Raw genomic sequence first — 19,431 nt, 5'->3', positions numbered from 1 at the left:
CGATCTTGTCCTCTTGTTCAACTTGACACAAGACAATAAGTATATAATACGTATATAGCATGTTAGATATGCTGGGAGTATGCTTTTGCTTGCACGCCAGCAACCCATCCATGACACTCGAAAACCCTCCCAGACATTGTATTCGAAAAAACCAGCTTCATTTACCTCAATCCTCTTCACCATGGCATATCTGCTCGCCGGCTTCCTACTCGCCACATGCGCCCCGGCCCGTGGTGTCGATGTCCAAGCTCCCCCGGTCATATCGCCTGCCCCGCATGCGAGTTGCCCACTTACCAACTCAATTCCAGTCTGTGGTGTGAGTACTGAACGTTCCACCTGCGAGACTTCGGCCTATGTCAACCCAGAGTCCCATCCCTCACTAACCCCGTTGCCAGATTCCATGCCTCATCTCTGCCGCTGCTGCCAATGGCTGTCTTAACCCGCTCGATCTCCCTTGCCAATGTCGCGAGGCTGCTCCCATTAGTCAGTCAGCCGCGTCCTGTCTAGTCCAATCCTGTGGGCTGGAGACCGCAAAGTCGATTCAGACGGTCGCTGTGGCCATATGCACCGAGTGTTCATAGGGGAGGGGTTTTGTCGTGGTCGGCAGAGGTTCACAGTTCAAGTAACAGGTCGTTTGAGACTCAGAGGTGAAATCATGAAAACAAACCTGCTGGCTGTGGGGAGGTACGGAGCTACGGTTGGGAGTTGTAGGAATACAGGAATGCACCGTATGCTTTTGTCAGTTTCCTGTCCCTGAGAACAAAGCCTCAAGTACCTATTAGAGGTATTTTGTAACAGCCAAGTTTGAGTCCACCCTCCGAACGCAAGCTTTGACGTGACAGGGCGAACGAACTAGTCTTGGCTCTGCTTGTGCCCTTATCTCCGATGCATACCCAACCATGATCTTGCCACCGAAAATCCGGCACGTATTAGCTGCGGTATTGCAAAACGGCCTGGTCGGATCTAAGAAACGAGGAACCCGAGAAGCTGCTCGAGTTCAGTGGCGTGCATACGGTTTCAATCATCCGGGCGAAACCCCCGATGTCCAGGGATAGGTAAGGTACCTAGGTACCTCTTGGGCCTGTTGTGTCAGCGTCCACGGCTCAATGGGGCTTATCTCCGACTCGGTACGGGGATTAAGTGCTAAGTTCTGGTTGGTGGTGAGCGATCGCAGCATTATACCTATGACGTCTACTGACTTAGAGGCGCCATTGCCGCCCCTCCTAGCAGCTTGAAACTCGGTTCCACTCTCCATCCCGTCTCACTTCTCCGATCTTCCATGGACTGAGCCGATCCGCATAGGTACCTAGACATACCTAGGTAGGCCACCTTTCATGTCTGCCGCCAAGTTGACATGGAATTAATACCTCTAAAAATTGATGTTTACTCAGCCGACTTATGTCAAAGATCCAACGAGGCGGCGATAGGGGTTAAGGCTTGCCCAAGGCCTTTGGTCGGTCTATGCTGCGTTTGTCATCAACGGCAAAACCTAGCTAGGTGGTTTGTTCTTCACGAACCGACACTGCCGGAGCATCATCGGTGGATCCGGACGTAGCGGAGAGCGCTACTCCGTAGCTAGTAGAGATACGATGGAGGGGTTCCTTTGCCTGGACCAACGTGGGTCGCCATGACGCCGTCGCCTCAACGACCCTGGCTCAGTCACTGCAAGTGAAGGACTATTTAACCCGTTGTCACCCTCTTCTCATGTCCCCTCTCTCTCTTGTGTCCAACATCCGTCTCGACGCTTTAACCGACAGCTCAGTCTTGATCGTTCTTCTCTTGGAAAGTTGTCGATTGCATTGCCCTCATCACAGCACCATCCACCATGTCAGACCAGAACTACAAGTTTGAGGGCTGGCTCGGCCACGATAAGTCGGCGGCCGATGGCAACATGAAATGGGGCGAGTTCGAGCCCAAGCCTTGGGAGGAAACCGACGTCGACATCAAGATCACGCATTGTGGCGTTTGCGGGAGCGATTTGCACACGCTCAGGAGTGGTTGGGTGAGTCAGCCGGGAGAATTTGTTCCTTCGAGGCTAGGTGCTAACGCGAGATCCAGGGGCCTACCAAATATCCGTGCTGTGTCGGCCACGAGATCGTGGGAACTGTGGTCCGAGTTGGCTCGAAAGCCGAAGGAGGCTTGAAAGTGGGTGACCGTGTGGGCGTCGGCGCTCAGTCCGAGTCCTGCTTAGGACGCAAAGGCCCCTGCGAAGCATGCTCCTCGGGCCGCGAGAACTACTGCCCGTTTCACATTGGCACGTATAATTCGGTGCATATTAATGGAGGGAAGTCATACGGCGGTTATGCGCGTTACAAACGGGCCCCTTCGCACTTCGTCGTCAAGATCCCGGATAGCCTCTCCTCGGCTGAAGCAGCACCCATGCTCTGCGGTGGTGTGACCACCTACACTCCGCTGAAGTATCATGGTGCCGGTCCCGGAAAGACGGTCGGCGTTGTCGGCCTCGGTGGCCTCGGTCACTTCGCCGTTCTGTGGGCAAAGGCGCTCAAAGCCGATCGCGTCGTGGTCATCTCGCGTTCGTCAGCCAAGCGGGAGGACGCCCTTCGTCTAGGCGCCGATGACCTCATTGCTTACGCTGAGGATCCCGACTGGGCCACCAAGCACGCTTCTACCCTCGACATCATCATCAACACGGTTTCCGCAAGCGTGCCTTTGAAGGACTTGATCTCTGTGCTTCGCTTCGACGGCACCCTCGTGCAAGTCGGCGCTCCCGAGGATCCCTTGCCAAGCATCCCTCTGTTCCCTCTGCTCTTCAAGCGCGTCAAGATCACCGGCTCAATCATCGGATCGCCCAACGATATCCGGGAGATGTTGCAGCTGGCTGCCGACCAGAACATCAAGCCTTGGATCCAGGAAATCCCCATGAAGGATGCCAACCAGGCCGTTCTGGATCTGGCTAAGGGAAAGCCGAGGTACCGCTATGTTCTGGTCAACGAGCCTGAGGAGGAGTCAAAGATCAAGGCTGGACTGTAAAGTTTGTACGGTGAGATCTATAAACTTGGCTACCAAAGGAGAAGGATGATGTTGAGATTATGATAGACTGGAGCAATGTGGACCGGGGTTTGTTTACGTGCTTGGCTATCTCATAATAGTTTGAAGAGGTTGCAGCACATGTAATTTGATCGCGTTTTTAGACATCCGACTCTCCTTTGTGCTTCGTTCCTATGGTGATCTTGAAGAGTTTACCGTTGCCTCAGGATATGCCCATCCCAGTGGCCAAGAGGGAGAGACTGACTCACATGATGACGCAATTAAGCTCCATCAATATGGTGCACGACAGTTGTATTGCATTTGTCGGCCCACCGCGGGATGCTGGTGGCTGTTACGAAAAAGAAGAAAGGAATAAACAAGAAAATAAAAGAAAGGAAAAGAGGAAAAAAGAAAGAAAGAAAGAAAAAGAAAAAAGAAAAGAAGAAAATAAAGCAGGGGAAAAAGAGAACAATCACTGGACTCAAGGAAGATGTTGTCTGACTTGCAGATGTAATGATGTAGTTTCTGGGTGAGAACAACTCTATTAATTCCAAGGTGTAAAACAATCTTGTCAATTCCTTCACCTCCTTTCCTCTATCGCGTCGTCGTTGGCCGCCGCAGCGTTGGTTTCTTCTAACAACTGGCTTCCTTCCGGCCGAAACCTCGAAAATAACAAGACACCAGAGGCTAAAAATGCAATGGCCTGATATCAATACTGAGTTAGCCCAAGTTTCATGACGCTCTGCCACGAGTATTACTCACCGCGTTCGCAAAAAAGGTCAAGTGCGGCTTGCCGGCCTGTGCGAGGGCCGCGAAGATGAACCCAAACAGGCACTGAGTGAGGAGTCTCGCAATATTCTCGACGAGGGTCAGGGCATTGAGCGCGTCAGCCCTTTGAGCTGAGGGGCACATCTCTGTCATGACACCCTTCGCAGCGGGGGCCGATCCGGAGGCGAGGGGAAGTAAACAAGCAGCTTAATTAGGCGTGTCAGCACTGTGAAGATGTTGGGATGCTAGAACGCGGTGGTCATACCAAGATAAATGTGCCAGCTCTTTGTGGCAAAGGCGGCACACATGGTTAATAATCCATCAGCTACGAGGCTGATCCGCAAGAAGGACAAGTCAAACGTGGTGCCTTCGTCTTCTCGTGGTTCGATGGTTGGCACAGGCTCCTCTTCCGCAAAGCTCCCTATTGGCGCCTCGAGTTCCTCTGGGTTTGTAGCAAGCTGCGCGCATGAGGTATCATCATGGTATTCATCCTCGCCAGTATTACCCGAATTCGACGCCATGGTCCATCTGCGGCCCCAACCGATGATCCGGGGGAAAAGGAGAATCAAGAACGCCGCCCGCATAAATGCGAACTCGGACATGAGCCAGCCATTATCACCCTGGCGAAACCCGAAGGCCGCCGTGGCATACATCTGGATAAGGATTGGTGCGTACCCGGTTGCCAACTATGAAGATTATTAGCGCGGAGACCCAATCGAGGAGTCAGTCGAAGGAACATACCACGCCGAGAAACACACCCACACATAGGAAAATGACTCCGTAATGGCGAGCTACTGTCCCGTTGGCGAGAAGGACCTTCTGCGGCACCAAAATTCTGAGTGGCGCAAAGAACCCCGTATGTCCTTTGGAGTTCTGTGTCGATGGGTCTGACAGAGCGTTGGGAGGGATAAAGGGCATGGCAACGCAGACGTATGCGGTGGCGATCAAAAATGAGACAAATGCCACCTCGAAGGGTCGACGGATTCCCCAAGTTTCCCCAATCATGCCCCCGCCTACCCATGATTAGCAAAATGTGGGAGAAAAAGTGCATGTCAAAACCTGGCTTACTGAGATATCCGAGCCCTTGGCCGAGCATGACGCATCCCTGGAGCATCCCAAATACGGCTGTTCGACGCTGAGGCTGGACAGCCTCCCCAGCAATAATGTTTACAACCAATCTGAGCCGGGCAGAAAAGTGTCAGCGGAGCCCCGACAGGTTAGAGGCATTGGTGGGTCTGCATGCGACTCACATGTATCCAACGGGGCCCCCGATTATCGTGATTAGTTGCGTACACTGGAAAATCAAGATGCCGGCTTTCCCACCAGCCAAGACACCGAGGATCTGTGTTGAGACGCGGATTGCGGGTACAAAGGTTTGGATCATAAGGGCGGTACGCGGCCCGAGCTTCTTCGCAGTCCATCCAGCCACAAAGAGATTGATAGTACCGCAGAGAGTGGTGCTCATTCCCAAAATCGAGTACTGGGTTGCCGTGCCTGCAGCAACCTCGCTCCGGGCGCAGCGATCACCGGAGCCTTCGTATGGTGGGTGGTTACTGTAAAAGTCATCGCACACCATCAAATGGAAGACATAGAAGATGCTGCGATGGTTGTTAGCAAGAAGCCTACCCAATGAAAGTTGTATAGGCATTTGATGGCACCCACGGGACCTGAGTGAAGCTGAAGGACAAGGTGATTAGAAACCCAGCAAACAAGATGCGTTCTTCGATACGCTGATTCAACCATCCGAGCAACCGGGAGGCCAATCGACGAGATCTGCCATCCCAATGGCCCGTGGACGAGGATTTCCGGACGCCATTGCTCTGGCGAGTGTTGCCGAGAAGCGGAGTAGCCTCGTTGATATTCTGGTGAGACGTCATGACGTTGAGGTCGGTGAACGTTCAAAAAAACGGCCGCCAAACGGCGGGCGAGCTCGTAACCAGTTAAGGCGAAGTTGAGGTCTCCACCACATCTGGATCCAACCCATGTCAACAGGGTGGGGGCAACCCGCGAAGGACAGGGGCCATGCGCTTGGCTTTTTCCCGGAAAAGGCTCCCGAAGGATTGTGGCTGCGGGAAGACCCGAGCCAAGCCCCAGGTATCCATGTGAATACAGTGCAAAGTCGAACAAGGCAGAACAACAGACAAAACGACAAAACAGACGAAAGAAAAAAGGAAAGAAAAAAGGAAAGAAAAAAGAAGAAAAAAGGTGTGAATGGTGGCTGCCGGCGGTACCATTGTGCTGCCATCGAAGCTCTCAGCTTCGTCCTTGCGCTGGCACTGATCAAGACCTCGCCAGAGTCAGCGGAGGGTCGAGTACCTAAGATAGGAACCTATACGCTATATCCATGACATCACACATGCAAACATAAGTAGAGGATCGACGGACGCGGTAAAATAAATCCAATTACTGCAAAAATAAAACATTCGAATGTACTAAGGGATCAAGCTACAAACGCCGCCCTAGGTCCAAACATCAAAGCCTCTTGCACAACTTGTCATTAACAATCTCCCAGTCTTCGGTCCCTGGCGTCGAGACCGCGTAAAACACACCCTCAGGATCCCACTTTTCCCTCAATTGGCGGAGCAATGGGTAGTTGGATCCCCAGAAGTGGCTCTGCCAGTTGGGCTGATATGGGTCGGCCTAGGGAACATTCACGTCAGCTCGGGATTCGGGATGTGGGGACAGTGACTCTGGGGTGGCGGAATCTCGGCTTACCTCGTTGACATAAGTGCAGCCACTGGTGCTGGCGTCGCGCAGAGCGGCGTCCATGACGTTGGTCAAGACATTCTGCAGGTCGGCCTTTTGGGCGAGCGAGGAGCCGACAGGCACGGGCAGGACGGTGATGACAAAGTCGGAGGCATTACGCCAGGCGGGATGCGTGGCGCTGTTGGCCTGGGGCATGCCATAACCCGGGTTGAAGATGTGACCGATGAGGATACCGAACAAGTCGGACCGCGGCGCCGCCACCGTCTTGAAGGCGTCGATGATGGCATCGTTGTTGGTGGCAACGTCGTGGTGGTTGAACATCCAGCCACCCGTTAGGGCCGAGTCGCCGGCGTTTTCGGGTTCAAACAAGTCGATGTAGAGATCATAGAAAGTTGGGTACGCCTTGGTCTCGAAGTCGTACGGGATGCCGGCAGCATCCAGTTCATCGAGCATCGGCTGGAGGATGCTCTGAAGCTGGGTGGTTGTCTTGTTGATGGCGACGAAGGGGCGCACGCGGAATGTGAAGGGCAGGATCTCATAGTAGGCATACAAGCCATTGTCGACATAGTGGTTAGAATATTTGTGGAAGATGGAGGTGCCGTTCCAGATCACATCTGGGTTCAGCGTGTGGGTCGTGTTGAGGTACAGCGTTGCGCCGGCCGATGGCAGGTCCACGAACGTCTTCATCGTGGTGGAGAGGATGACAGCGTAAGTGGCCGGGCCACCACCCTTGAGCGCCCAAAAGAGGTCCGCGTTCTTGTACTCGTTCGCCGTCACATAGTGACCCGAAGCCGTAATGGCCTCAAACTCGAGCACGTTGTCGGCAGCTGTAGAGGCTGTGGTCAGCAGGGCCGTCTCTTTCAATTCACGTTCTCTGACTGGTCAACTCACAGAATCCTTTCAGGGTCGACCACGGGCCGTGGCCGCCGCCCTGGATGAAGCCGCCCGAGATGCCTACGGTAGGGCACTCGCCAGTGACAACAACGCGCGGGGGGTTCAGCGAGTGGCCCGCCGCCAGGAGGGTATTGGCTTGGACGCCAGCGCCGATCTTCACGGCAGGGCCGCGGTACGTTCCAGGACCTCCAGGACCCTGATATGAATTGATCCACTGGATATCCTGGAAGGCATGGGTATTGATGATCAGGGAGCCGTAGCCCGTGCTACGACCAAGGAAATCATGCCCAGTATTCCGCACGATGAGGCGGAGATTATGGCGACGGGCGAAGTCAATTCCGGCTTTGACATGTTGTTTCTTCTGGGCCATGATCACGTAGACGCCATAGTAGCCCAGGGTGCAGCTGTCAGACGGGTTCGTGGTTGGCCTGCAGGTGTCGTTGGTGAAGTAGGTCCAGAGACCCGCGCCGGGCTGCTCGACACTGTCCCCCATGTTAGCTCCGCTAGCTACGTACAATTTGGTAGGATGGGAGTACTTACTGCCATTGCTCGTTGGCCCAGTTCTGCGTGGCCTCGGCGCACTTTGCGGCGTTGTACGTGTTTACCGTTCCCAACGGTCCATTGAAGGTGTTGTAGCATGAAGCTCCGGGTGGGATATGTACCTGGAGCTTGCCGTTGACGGTGTTGTTCAACACGTTCCACTCGTGTTGTGACGGCCAGCAAGACTCTCCGTGATAGCACTTGCAGGCATACTGGGCGCCTCCTCCCAAACTGAGTGGCTGGAGCTCGCCGACATCAGAGAAGTCAAGAGAGTCCAGGACAACGTTCTCCGCGGACGGATCAGGGTCGTTCCTCGCGATGATCTGTGCCAGCGTCGCCGGCACGAGGCTTGCGGCAAGGAGCAGCGTCCGGAGGGATGAAGCCATTTTGAAGAAGTCGAGCTGTGCGGTGCCCCAGAAGTGCTCCACGATATGGGTGGCGGATTTACATGATCTTTTATACTCTGCTCCTCGGCCACCTACTCCTATTTTCCGAGTGATCCTGTGTGCAAGTACAGTACATCGGCGCACCTCATTACGTCGTACCTCGTTGACGTCCCCAGCGATGATGATCGGCCACTGGTTTCCCGAATTAGGCATTCCCGCGAGGCTAATGCGGGTGCTAGTGTGCGAGTACGGAAACCGTGAGCGTACCTTGCAGCCTGGCCTATGCGAACCCGATGCGTTGCAACCTCATCCCGCAGGAGGCTGACCAGGGAGTCGGGAACCCTCATGCAACCCAGCACGCTGGAAAAGCCCACTCGGCTCTCCTCCGCGTGACACAGACCACCAACAAACCTGCAAGGCGCACCGGCATCCGGGAGGCTATCGATTGCCAAGATGAAATGCTCTGCCCGGGGATGCTCAAAATTGACCCCGAACGTGGGGTTCTCACGACGACACCCTGCAATATCACACCGAGGGGCGATGCGACTCTGATGCTAAAGACAGAAACCACGTGGAGCCGAGCTGCAACTCCACGAGACACAGACATCATATATTATGGAGTATTGTCCGAGATATCTCGGTTATCCCTGCTAGACAGACCCGATAGGAATGGCGTGGTGGCTCTTTGCTCGTTCCCTCCGCCCTTGAATGTGCATCCACAGGCCATAGACGGCAAAGACAAGGACAGTGAGGGGAACCGTAACAGCCCAGAAGAGCGCAAACTGCGGCCGTGTAGGAACCCCGAGACCATCCGTCGCACGGGCATCATCCCAATAAAAGAGCGGGGCGGAGAAGAGGGACGCAATGAAGCTTCCGGGGAGGAAGAACATGGCTACCAGAGCGAGCATTTTCATGGACGACGAGTCTTGAAGGCTTGAGGCAGCAATGCTGCGCGTGGCGCTGGCCGTGGAAAAGGCAATCGCGTTGTCCTGTTGCGCGATCAGGTGGAACAACGCAGCTATTTGGATCTGTACCCGTTGCTGCACATAGGCTGTATCGACAGCTTGCATTTGGGCGCGGTGCCGAAGCAATTCCAGGGACGATGTTGAGAAGGGGCCATCTCGGTCATGGCGAGGCGGAGTACGTGAAGCCTGCTCATCGATGAAGGTGTTGATAGCTTCGATGACTTTGATCTTTCGTGTCCCGTTGGCTAGCTTGGCCGCACAGCCGCTCATATCCGCTGAGAGACTTCCCAACTCCCCGGCTGCCGGACGCGTTTCGTGGCGCGAGGCAAAGCGATGGTGGCCGGTACGCGCCTCGACTTGACGAACTGCAGCCTTGATTTCGTCGAGAGTGGCGTCGAGGCCGTGGGCGAGGGTGAGGCTACACAGGAGCGCGGGGAACATGGGATGCGCCGCACTCGACCCATGCCATTCCGAAGCAAGGATTCGCCTCAACTCAGCTCGCTCCTCGCCCTCAGCAAAGACGATCACGCATGTACCAGTCGTCGAACACGACCATGTCATGGCAAGCTTGGGATGGTATGCTACCGTGAACAACCGCTTGTCATGTTTCCCTTGGACGTCAAGCGCCGAAACACCGGCAAAGCAGCCGCGCACATAGGCAAGGGCGTCTTCCAATCCCCAAGTATCGGCCAGGTGGTTGAGCGTGGCTGTTGAAGGGCTGACACGACCCCGTTCTTTGTCTTCTCCAACCCATAAGAGACGTGCTGTACGGGTGTGTGTTCCGGTAGCAAAGGTTTGTGTTGCTGGTTCATCGAGCCAGTTGTCGACATTGGACGACGAAATGGATTTGGATTGAACCACGGCCGGCGCGGAAGGGCGGTTGGGGTCAACCCAGAGATCCGTGACCTCGACAATGGGGCTCTTTGCGACGATGTACTCGTCCCAGAGACTCCGGCTTCCACAATGGCGATATAAGTCATGCATTTTGGCGATGTTGGTTGATAGCAGAACGAAATCTGTCTTTGCATGGATGATGATGATGGATTGGGGAAGAGGTTGGGCTCGATAGGAAAATACCTGCGACAGATGATATGTAGGTCAAGGACCTAGGAGCTAGTTAGTCCTACGAAATAGATCCCGGCGTCCTCATTGTCTTCAAGGCAGTCTTGAGCGGCTGCTGCGCCTCGTTGGCGGCCTGATGGCGCGACTTCTGTGCACTGAACATCCATCCTAGCCCAGGGTCCAGGGGAGCGATGTTGTTGATGGAAGCCCGTCGGGTTGCCCACCTGGCTCGGAGCGAAAGGGAGAAGCGGATTGACGCTGGCGAGCCAACAGCAACATCGTGGGAAGTTATTCGCTGCTCGCATTCTGATCACAAAGGCTACGAAGAGACTTTCTGTCCCAAAAACACAGAAAAAGGTTGTCGTGAGGCAGATGAACAAGGTGGATTGGTGTTGGGAAATGAGTCGACCCCGGCACTGGCTCCGCCCCCGCCACAGCCCCACAACCTACTTATTAGAATCAGGTCGTCACCAAGCACAACAGGTCCAGCCCATCCCTTCCCGCCGTCTGTCCATGACCGCGGCAACAGGCCAACGATTTTGGAGTTCGTGTGCCAGAAGAGAGCGCGCAGGGCAACGCGACTCAGGCGGGGTTCTGAAAGAGCAACGCCTGGCTCTTGTCTGAAAAAAAAAAGGGACCAAGAAAGAAGGAAAGAAGGAAACTGCTTGGCACGAACAAAGCGCCTGTAGGGTTTGCCCACGCGGCCGTTTAAGAATCTGGACAGTTGTTCCGGTCATAAGAGGTGATGGGAATACCTCGGCGGCTGTGACCATTGTGAGCAACTGGTTGCTGTGACGGGTGAGCTTCATTCCTAGGAGACCACTGTGTATGCGTGTCTTGCAACTCTCGGGACTAGACTAATTCGCTGGCTCTGGCAAAGTCTTGAGATAAGAGCCAACGCAAGTACTGTACTAAGTGAGGCGCTTCGAAGTCACTACCACTCTGCTCTTAGAAACCGCCCTTGTAAAATGTTCTTCTTTTCTTCTTTCCCTATACCCTGAATAAAATCAAATTGTTTCACTAGTAAGAGAAGCCCCGCGCTGGGTCGCTTCAACGAGGGTACGGGTACCATCCCTCAGGGAACCAGGTAGGAACCCACTGTTTATTCATATCCTGCCACTCCGGGTAGGTATATCATGTCTTTCACTGACTGAGTTGATGTTGAAACTATTAATGCACTGCGTGAGCCAGAATTACAACCCCCTCTCCTACCTGGAAACTAGAACCGCCTCACCACTCTCCCCCCACCTCTCACTCATTCTTCGTCCCAGGAGCAGCCGCTTCCAAAAGCTTGTCAAGCAACGGCGTCCCCAACCCCGTCACCGGGTCCCAACCTTCCGTGGCATTCCACCGGGCGCCGTCCCAACCAAACTCGTCGCGCTCCCGGCACCCGATACCGGCACCCTCCATGATATCCTTGAAGGCAGCCGAATTGTTGTAAAGCCACGGGTTCAAAAACCCTAGCGGCGCCTTCCCCTGTGCCTTTCTCGCTGCGTTTAACAACGCCACGACGCCCGCCACGACGGGCGACGAAGCCGAAGTGCCGCCGATGCTTAACCAGTCTCCCTGGTTGAAGACCGCGAATGATGTGCCCTGCGCAGACACTTCCGGGAACGCACGACCGGTGCGGTTGAAGTAGGGTGCGTAGGTGTCTCCAATTCTGTCTAGATAGGCATCGACAGCTTCCTTCTGCCATACCGGTCGGCCGTAGTACATGCTGAAGCCGCCGCTGGAAAAGGCGACTGCGCGTTCGTTCGCCATATCCATGGTGGCGCCAACGGACGTGACCCACGGGCAGGTACCAGGGAACGTTGGCTCGAAGAAGGTGGCATTGTTCCCTGTGTTCCGGATACATTCATATCCGGGACCAGAGTCTCCCGAGGCAAAGAGCACGGATACGCCACGGGCGCCGAGCTCCTTGAACATGTTGCATACCTTGATAGCGTAGCTTTTGGGGACCGACTGCTCTTCTTCCCCGTATGATACCGAAATTGTCTGCGGTAGGTCAGAATCAGGAAGACTGGTCAGATAGAGTAGGAATTCCAAGTAAGGTTCATTGGAACCTGGCGGATCCGGTTGGATGGCGGTTGGAATAAGCGGGCCTCGGCCGCCAACACTGTACTCGGTCAGGGGGATTGGATAGCTCAAGGCTAGGACGTACTGAGCATCCAGGTTGGCCTCGGCTACTCATTGTCAGTTGTCATCCTATAGACCACACGAAGACCGCCCGGTTAACTCACTGCTGTCAGATGTGCTGGCCTGATCATTGAGGCCCCCGTTGACGAGCTCGACTGAGAAGTTGGCATTTGTGGCCTCTGGAAGGAGTTCCGCGGCGAACTCCTCCATGTCATCGTATCGAGCGTACTCTTCGAGGAATGAAACAATGGCAACCTTGTTGCCTTGTGGGTTGACAGGCTTGTAGCGAACATTGTACAGCCGACGGAGACATTCCGGTGTGACAAAGCCGACGCAATCCTTAGAGTCGTCCGTGTCCACGCCACTGAGGACCACTCGGCCTTTGCCTGGCACTATGTCCTTGCCGGTATGAAGGCGGTGGACATCGAATATGGTGGACTTCCGGGCGGCAAGATTGCCGAAGCGGGTGGTGGGCTGGATCAGATCGATATGGGAAGCGATGTCGTCTGGGACGCTGTATGAAAGAACACGAAGAGCAGGGCGAGACGGGGCCTGGTTGTGCGCGTACCAGGCGAAGCGAGAGTCGAGAAGCCTGTTTGCGGTGCTCACGTTTGTGGTGAAGGTGAACCAGTCGTGGTCCAGGACGGGTTGAATGGCGTGCTTCTGAAGCCAAGCGGTGACGGCAGAGATGGAGGCGTCGGAAGGGGCCGTGAGGGACCTTAACTGATCGCGGGTGAAGTGCTTGCCATAGTTGGGATGACCAGGTGTTGCAATGTCAAGGGCAGCCCGGTCCAGCATCACGGCTCGATCCAGCTGCTGCTTGAGGGCAATGCGGAGTCGGATAGGCTCATCGGGCAAGGCCGGTCGAAGTTCGGACCAGTCCTTGGGCACCGCCGACAGGCTCTCCATTACAAGGGCCGATGCAACGGCGGCGAGGAGGGCGAGGCGGAACCACATGAGGAAGGACATCGGTCAAGGCGCTCGAGGGGCGTGATGTATCTGGGCAGACGTTCTGCGTTCCAGTCTTGTTGGTCTATTCTCGACTCTTCTCTGAGATTCTCCAGGCACATACGAGACACCTGGGCGGAGGAGGTCGGCGGAAATCCCCTGTTCCATCGAGAAAGAAGTGGGGTTTTCTGGAACTGGACTCAACAGCATTGTTATCTGGAAAAGGGAGGATGCAGGGAGGGGAGCTCTTTCCATCAAACCTGTTGGAAGCTTGGGACCGGGAGCAACAATGGACGAGAGCCAGCCACATACCTAGGCCACGTAGGTCAAGTACATCCCGAGATAGGAACCACCCTGAGTGAGGTTGATGTACCTTACCTACCGTACCTGACCTATCCTTGGCATGAGTATTCCGGGTTTGTAAGGAGGGTCGATACGGTCCCTGCCGTACCCCTCCTTTCATTGAAGAGAAAGTAACTGTCATTGAGGCAGGCCATCATGGGTGGTGTTTCCAAAGGCAATAGTGTAGCTTACCTACCCTGAAAGCACACCCATACGGCGAGGAGACCTGGGTTGGACCCAACAGTTCGAAGGAGTCAGGTACTCGACCCGAGCCAATATCAGGGGTGTAAGGCAACGTCGATACCTGAGTTATGGCATACCTGACATAGGAGTGCCTGGAGCCTTGCCCGGTCTCAATCCGGCAAGTTCCGAGAATGGAAACTTCTAACATTTTAGGAAAACCAAGTATATAAAGCATTTCTGACGCCACGAAGGGTCCATGACAACACGCACGATCACAAGTTGCTCCGTGCAGACATGAAAGACATACGTCCGCGATGACACTGTTTCTTCCATAAGTATCGCAAATATGTCACGCCCTGGGTGTTATCTTCTACCCAGGGCACATCAAAGTTGCAGCAACATGAGTGCTGCTGTGCTTCACCGCCGTGTCGTGCAAGAGCACCTGTGCTCTGGTCCTACCCAATGATCAGGGCATCATTCGCTGTCAGAGCGTCGACAACGCGCCGCAAATGCGACAGACGGATGCCGAGGTTGCATTGGATGGTGACACAACGGTCGCGGTGGGGGGTTGCATCTGCAGCTCCCCGCGCAGGTGGTGCTGCTGCTTGGACTTGGACGGGCTGCTGCGCAAGGCGCCCGGTCTTCCTCATACCTGAGTTGACTCAATCTCGACACAAACATGCCATCACCCGGATAGCTTCTTGACTTGATAGATGTGTCAATGGGATTGTCCCGGGCTTCTTTGACTGCATGGTCGCAGTTGGCAACCCAGAATTACCATCCGATCTGTGCTCTCGAAAAGGAAGAAAAGAATAAAAGGAAGAAAAAAAAGAAAAAAAGGAAAGAATCAGGTAAAAGAGTTCCGGATTGCCGGATCTGAGTTCAGAACATGTCGGATTTCATGCTGCCTGTGTCCAGCTTCCAGGCACTTGCCCATCGAGCCGCATATAAGTACAGACTCCCGTCAATAGGGCCTCGAGCCGCACGTGCAGATGACGAGCAAGACCCGGCGCGGGTTTGATCTGAGCAGGTCGGCAGATCCCTGTTCGCTGTGGCTTCCCCTTGCTCCTCCGCGCCCCAAAGCCGCCCAAAGCAAGCAGGAGCAAATGGCAGTGCACCAATCACGGCGCAGTCTCCGCAACAAAGCTCGAGCCACTTGCAGTTCGCCAGGAAGCTTGTCGGCGGGTCGGGGCGGTCAGAGTGGGTCTTGCAGGGCCTTGCAGGGCCTGGATGGGGAACGATGGACCCGGATGACCCAACCGGCCCGCCCAGAAACAGGGGAATCGGGGCAACAGGGCAGCAAAATTTATCGTTTGCTCTTTTCTGCGCCCAGACCAAGGGATCCGCCTTTCTTTTCTTCCTCCCGCCCGCAGTCCACACCCAACAGCCCGATTCCGACGACAACGACCTGCACGAGGACGACGACACTCGGCTTCGTCACGCGCCACCAACGGCGCCATCGCAACTCGAATCGACTCGGTTTCTCGAGCCCGTTGCGGCGCGTTTCTTTGTCGATTTTCCATTTCCTGCACTTCATTCCGGCCTTCCGGTGGCTTCTCGCGCGTTGCATCCTTGCGACGCGGCGAATCTGGCCACGAGCCGGGAGCTCCTCCGTACCTAGTGCCGAGCTTCAGTCCGCTGCGACACGACTCGCGCCACGACTTCCCATCTTCAACGCCAACAATCCTCACGCATCCCTCCTCTGCTCCGCCTTTGATTTACAATCCACAGCGACGCGATGGATCCAAGACAGACGCCACAGCCTCCGTATCCTCGGAACGGCGCGCCGTCTTTTGCCCGTCCTTCCTATCCTCCAACACCAGGTGCCACAAGCTCGCAGCCGCCCTACCCACCCGCGGTATCACATGGCCCTTCTGCGCCCGCCGGGCCCGGACCATATCCAGAGATGCACGCTCGCAAACAATCAGATCCGTATTATCCGCCTCCTCGGCAGTACCCCCCGGAACCGATGCCGCCTTCCCACTCCCGGCACCAGAGCGCGTCCTCGATACCCTCTACACCTGCCATGGCTCACGCCATGCGCCCTCCGAATTCCCCGTCGCAACATCCTCCCCAGTCTCAACAAGCCGGCCAGCAACCGCCGAACAACCATCCGATGGCAACGCCGTATAGCTTGCCTCAGCCACGCCCGCCTCCTGTCTCGGTCGGCCCGCCGACGGCATTCCCTCGTGGTCGTGAGCTTCCAGCCCCGGAGCCGCTCCACCGTCCCAGCGACTCGAGGAGCGCAGCCATGTCGATATCGTCCATGCTCGTCCCTGGCGGGCCGCCTCCTCCGTCCACCTCCCAGGCTCCACCCTATGGTCAGTCTTTGCATGCCTCACCGCGACCCCAGCAAATGCAGCCGCCCGATTATCCCGGCTACCGCCGTCCGCAAACCCCGACCGAGCATCACCGCGTGTACGACAGCCGCGATCCGCGGGCCGCCCCGGCCGCGTCGCCCAATGCCTATCACTCGACTCCGGAGATGCAGCGCTACGGAACTCCCCAAGCATACCCACCTCGTGGGCCTCCGCCTCCACCTCCACCGACTGACCAAACAAGAGACCCGCACAGATTATCTGGGAGTTCTGTGCCTCCCAGACCCATGAGCCCGCCACGCCAGTACTCTAGCGTCGCGCCCCCTCGCCAGATTGACGGGGGAAGCAGGCTGCCCGAGCTCTATCCACCAAGGGAGGAACGGCGCGAGGAGTATAATCCAGACTCGGTCCGCATCAAGTATGATGATCAAAGGTACATTCAAGATCGGGAGCGTGAGCGCCATGAACGGGAACGGGAGCAACGGGAAGCGGAGCTGCGCGAGAGGGAGATGCAGGAGAGGATGCGCCGAGACATGGCTATGGCCGGGGTCGAACCGGGTCGGCCACAGGCTACGCATGCCCAAGAGTATGCGCGACACGTGGACACCAGGCCCCCGCAACAGCCCTACCACCGACCCCCGGACCCTCGCGACTGGACGAGGCCTGGTTATGAGCATGGACGCGGCCCGTATGATCCTACTCTACCACCGCAGAGACACCAAGACTATCCCCCGAGCTCTGCACCCCATCAGAACAACGGCCCACATTCGTACCCACCTGGTCCGGCCGATCGCCATCATCCGCCCCCTCATCCGCATCCGCAACACACCCTTCCGCCTCCAGGCCCAGCTCATCCACCGCCGTACGAGTCCCCTGAGCGTCGGGAGCCGATGAGCGCCATGCATGTAGACCGGCCGCATTTGCAGCAGCCGCATCCGCGACCTCGCGATGATCCCGTACCGCCGCCATCCGTGGCTTATGGCGGCGTTGGTCCGTCGGCCTATGAGCCCTCACGGAACCGAGTCGCGGAGGAGATGGGCACTCCGCATGGCCACCCCCGCCATTTTCTTGGAATCCAAGAGATCAACCGCAAAGGCCGTCTCTCTCCGATTCCGCAGGCTGTCCAAGGCGCCCAGCCGCCTCTGGCGACTCCCGCTGGCGAACCGGGTATCAAGAGTGAATTTGGACGCATGTTTTCTGGCATCGGCACCGGTGTCGGTGCGCTGTCCAGCCCGTCTATCCAGGGCGCGCAGTTGGCATATGGTGGCCCAGGGCTAGCTCGACGTGATGACGTGGAGGGACCCCCAGATGCAGCAATTGAGATGGCTAAGGTGGCTGCCCGCGGAAACAAGCGGAGGAAGACGAAAGAGGAGGACGAAGAAACGGGCCGACTCACGCCAGTAGGAGGCCGGGGAAAGAAGGTTAAGGGCCACCATCATCATCAGTACGTCCAACGTTGGCTGAGCCAAGTGTACTGTCATGAACTGACCCAGATATCTAGTCACCACCACCATCACCATCACCACAACCCGGAGCAACTCCCGTCTCCAGGTATTCCAGCCATGCCACCCTTCCGGAACGTCAAGGGCACAACGCCAGTGCCATCCCCAGCGGGACTGGTCAAGGAACTACCTGGGCATCACCACCACCACCATCATCATCACCATGTGGCTCCGCGCCCTAACCAATCCAATGTTCGCGCCGCCCCTGCACGCAGCCCGTCGCCAGTGGTCGTACCAAAACCTAGGCATGTCGTGTCGTCCAAGGCAGTACTGGACAGCGTTGCCGATCGGCCGCGTATGCATCTCGGTGATGTTGTGTATGAGCCGATTTTGAAGCACGCACGGTTACAGGATCCGCGCACTGGGCGTCCCCCTCGAACCGGTTTCCAATCGACACCAAAGCCGCTGCCGTGGGATCTGATCCAGGGCAAGGAAAACTGTACATTGACTATGAAGATCGGAAAGGAGCACCTAGTCCCTGCATCGCGCGAGGAAATCACGGCCCGTCGAGCCCTTTGGGGCACCGACGTGTACACGGACGATTCGGACGTCATCGCTGCCTGCATCCATTCCGGATGGATACGCGGCGAATGGCCCGAGGACGTTGATGTGAACCTCTTGGGACTCAATGAGGGCTACAACGTCTCTGACATGCGCACCTTGTTGCAGAGCATCCATTCGAAGGGTCCGGTTGCAGGTTTGAATGCGGATTCGGCTACTGCGGGTGTTACCGTCGTCACGGAGCCACCCAAGAACGGCCCCATGGCTGTCCCGGAAAATCGCGACTTGCACGTCACTTTGCTGATACTACCTCGGCTCGAAAAGTACGCGTCAACCACACGCTTTGGTATCCGCTCGCGTGAATTTGGCGGTTTCTTGAACAATGGCCTTGATGATGGCGAGCCACGGCAGCGTGCCATCCACGACGGTATCAGCTTCATGGTGATTGGCCTACGGTGGGTGACCAACGGCGGTGCTTCCCAGAACCGCTTGCGCGGAAAGGCCCGCCGTGAGCGCATCCGCAAGGCTTTGGCGGAGGTTGAGCTGGGCCGCGCCTGGCTCAGCCGGCCTTCCAACGGAACCGGCGATGCTCCTACAAACGGTGCCAGTGGCAACGGCGACGGGGAGGGAGGGCTAGGCTGGTGGAAGCAAACGGTCAGTCGGCCGCCGAGTGAAGGAGATAAGGAAAACGCGAATCGGAATGGAGCTGAGGGGCAGTCAAAGAAGCAGAAAGAAGCGCCGGAAACTCAGCCGCCGAAGGAGCAGCAGTTCCCCGTCGCACAGGAGAAGGGCAGCGAGGATGCGAAGACAGCTGTCCAGGCCGAGTCCGAAACGACGAAGGAAACCCAGGCGCAAAAGGCTGAAGGAACCGGAAGTGAAGAAGAGAAGGACGCTCCGGCAACAAGCGAGCCGACAGCGGCGGCGAAGAATGCCTCTGCCGAGGCGAGCGGCGGTTCCGATGAGGTTGCTAAGAAGGATACGGAGGAGACGGAGAAGCCGAAGGAGGCGCCGGCACCAACACCGGCACCAGCAGCCAATGGAGCGAAGGACCCCGGCGAGAACAAACCCGAGGCTGAGACCACGACCGACCCTGCTCCCGCAGACCATGGCTCGGGGGCCTGAAAACCTGGAACGGATGTGGTGGGCTCACAAGGCAGTTGTTATATGCATGCCAGTAGCTCTACACACATGT

General features: G+C 56.4%; 7 protein-coding genes across 7 annotated transcripts; 3 read left to right on the top strand and 4 right to left on the bottom strand.

Moving 5' to 3' along the window:
- Positions 1-1,825: 1,825 nt before the first annotated feature.
- VTJ04DRAFT_9509 (uncharacterized protein) lies at positions 1,826-2,991 on the top strand (the record flags this gene model as incomplete). The annotated part of the gene is made up of 2 exons (XM_069368064.1): positions 1,826-2,002; positions 2,059-2,991. 2 exons carry the CDS (start codon positions 1,826-1,828, stop codon positions 2,989-2,991), a joined length of 1,110 nt encoding a protein of 369 aa, XP_069216330.1.
- Positions 2,992-3,568: 577 nt separating this feature from the next.
- VTJ04DRAFT_9508 (uncharacterized protein) lies at positions 3,569-5,633 on the bottom strand (the record flags this gene model as incomplete). The annotated part of the gene is made up of 7 exons (XM_069368063.1): positions 3,569-3,691; positions 3,751-3,962; positions 4,022-4,442; positions 4,498-4,769; positions 4,825-4,934; positions 5,007-5,354; positions 5,419-5,633. 7 exons carry the CDS (start codon positions 5,631-5,633, stop codon positions 3,569-3,571), a joined length of 1,701 nt encoding a protein of 566 aa, XP_069216329.1.
- Positions 5,634-6,228: 595 nt separating this feature from the next.
- VTJ04DRAFT_9507 (uncharacterized protein) lies at positions 6,229-8,282 on the bottom strand (the record flags this gene model as incomplete). The annotated part of the gene is made up of 4 exons (XM_069368062.1): positions 6,229-6,396; positions 6,472-7,289; positions 7,354-7,838; positions 7,897-8,282. The coding sequence occupies 4 exons, from the start codon at positions 8,280-8,282 to the stop codon at positions 6,229-6,231; spliced, it is 1,857 nt and encodes a 618-aa protein (XP_069216328.1).
- Positions 8,283-8,932: 650 nt separating this feature from the next.
- VTJ04DRAFT_9506 (uncharacterized protein) lies at positions 8,933-10,231 on the bottom strand (the record flags this gene model as incomplete). Its single annotated transcript, XM_069368061.1, has 1 exon — positions 8,933-10,231. The coding sequence occupies one exon, from the start codon at positions 10,229-10,231 to the stop codon at positions 8,933-8,935; it is 1,299 nt and encodes a 432-aa protein (XP_069216327.1).
- Positions 10,232-11,560: 1,329 nt separating this feature from the next.
- On the bottom strand, positions 11,561-13,402 carry VTJ04DRAFT_9505 (uncharacterized protein; the record flags this gene model as incomplete). Its single annotated transcript, XM_069368060.1, has 3 exons — positions 11,561-12,304; positions 12,425-12,492; positions 12,550-13,402. 3 exons carry the CDS (start codon positions 13,400-13,402, stop codon positions 11,561-11,563), a joined length of 1,665 nt encoding a protein of 554 aa, XP_069216326.1.
- A 1,508-nt stretch (positions 13,403-14,910) lies between these two features.
- Positions 14,911-15,539, top strand: VTJ04DRAFT_9504 (uncharacterized protein; the record flags this gene model as incomplete). The annotated part of the gene is made up of 2 exons (XM_069368059.1): positions 14,911-14,948; positions 15,002-15,539. 2 exons carry the CDS (start codon positions 14,911-14,913, stop codon positions 15,537-15,539), a joined length of 576 nt encoding a protein of 191 aa, XP_069216325.1.
- Positions 15,540-15,656: 117 nt separating this feature from the next.
- VTJ04DRAFT_9503 (uncharacterized protein) lies at positions 15,657-19,361 on the top strand (the record flags this gene model as incomplete). Its single annotated transcript, XM_069368058.1, has 2 exons — positions 15,657-17,680; positions 17,738-19,361. 2 exons carry the CDS (start codon positions 15,657-15,659, stop codon positions 19,359-19,361), a joined length of 3,648 nt encoding a protein of 1,215 aa, XP_069216324.1.
- Positions 19,362-19,431: the final 70 nt, after the last annotated feature.

Source organism: Mycothermus thermophilus (genome assembly GCF_041956435.1).
Source record: "Mycothermus thermophilus strain CBS 625.91 unplaced genomic scaffold VTJ04scaffold_6, whole genome shotgun sequence".
NCBI classification, from domain to species: Eukaryota; Fungi; Ascomycota; class Sordariomycetes; order Sordariales; family Chaetomiaceae; genus Mycothermus; species Mycothermus thermophilus.
This window is presented reverse-complemented; position numbering and strand designations above follow the sequence as displayed.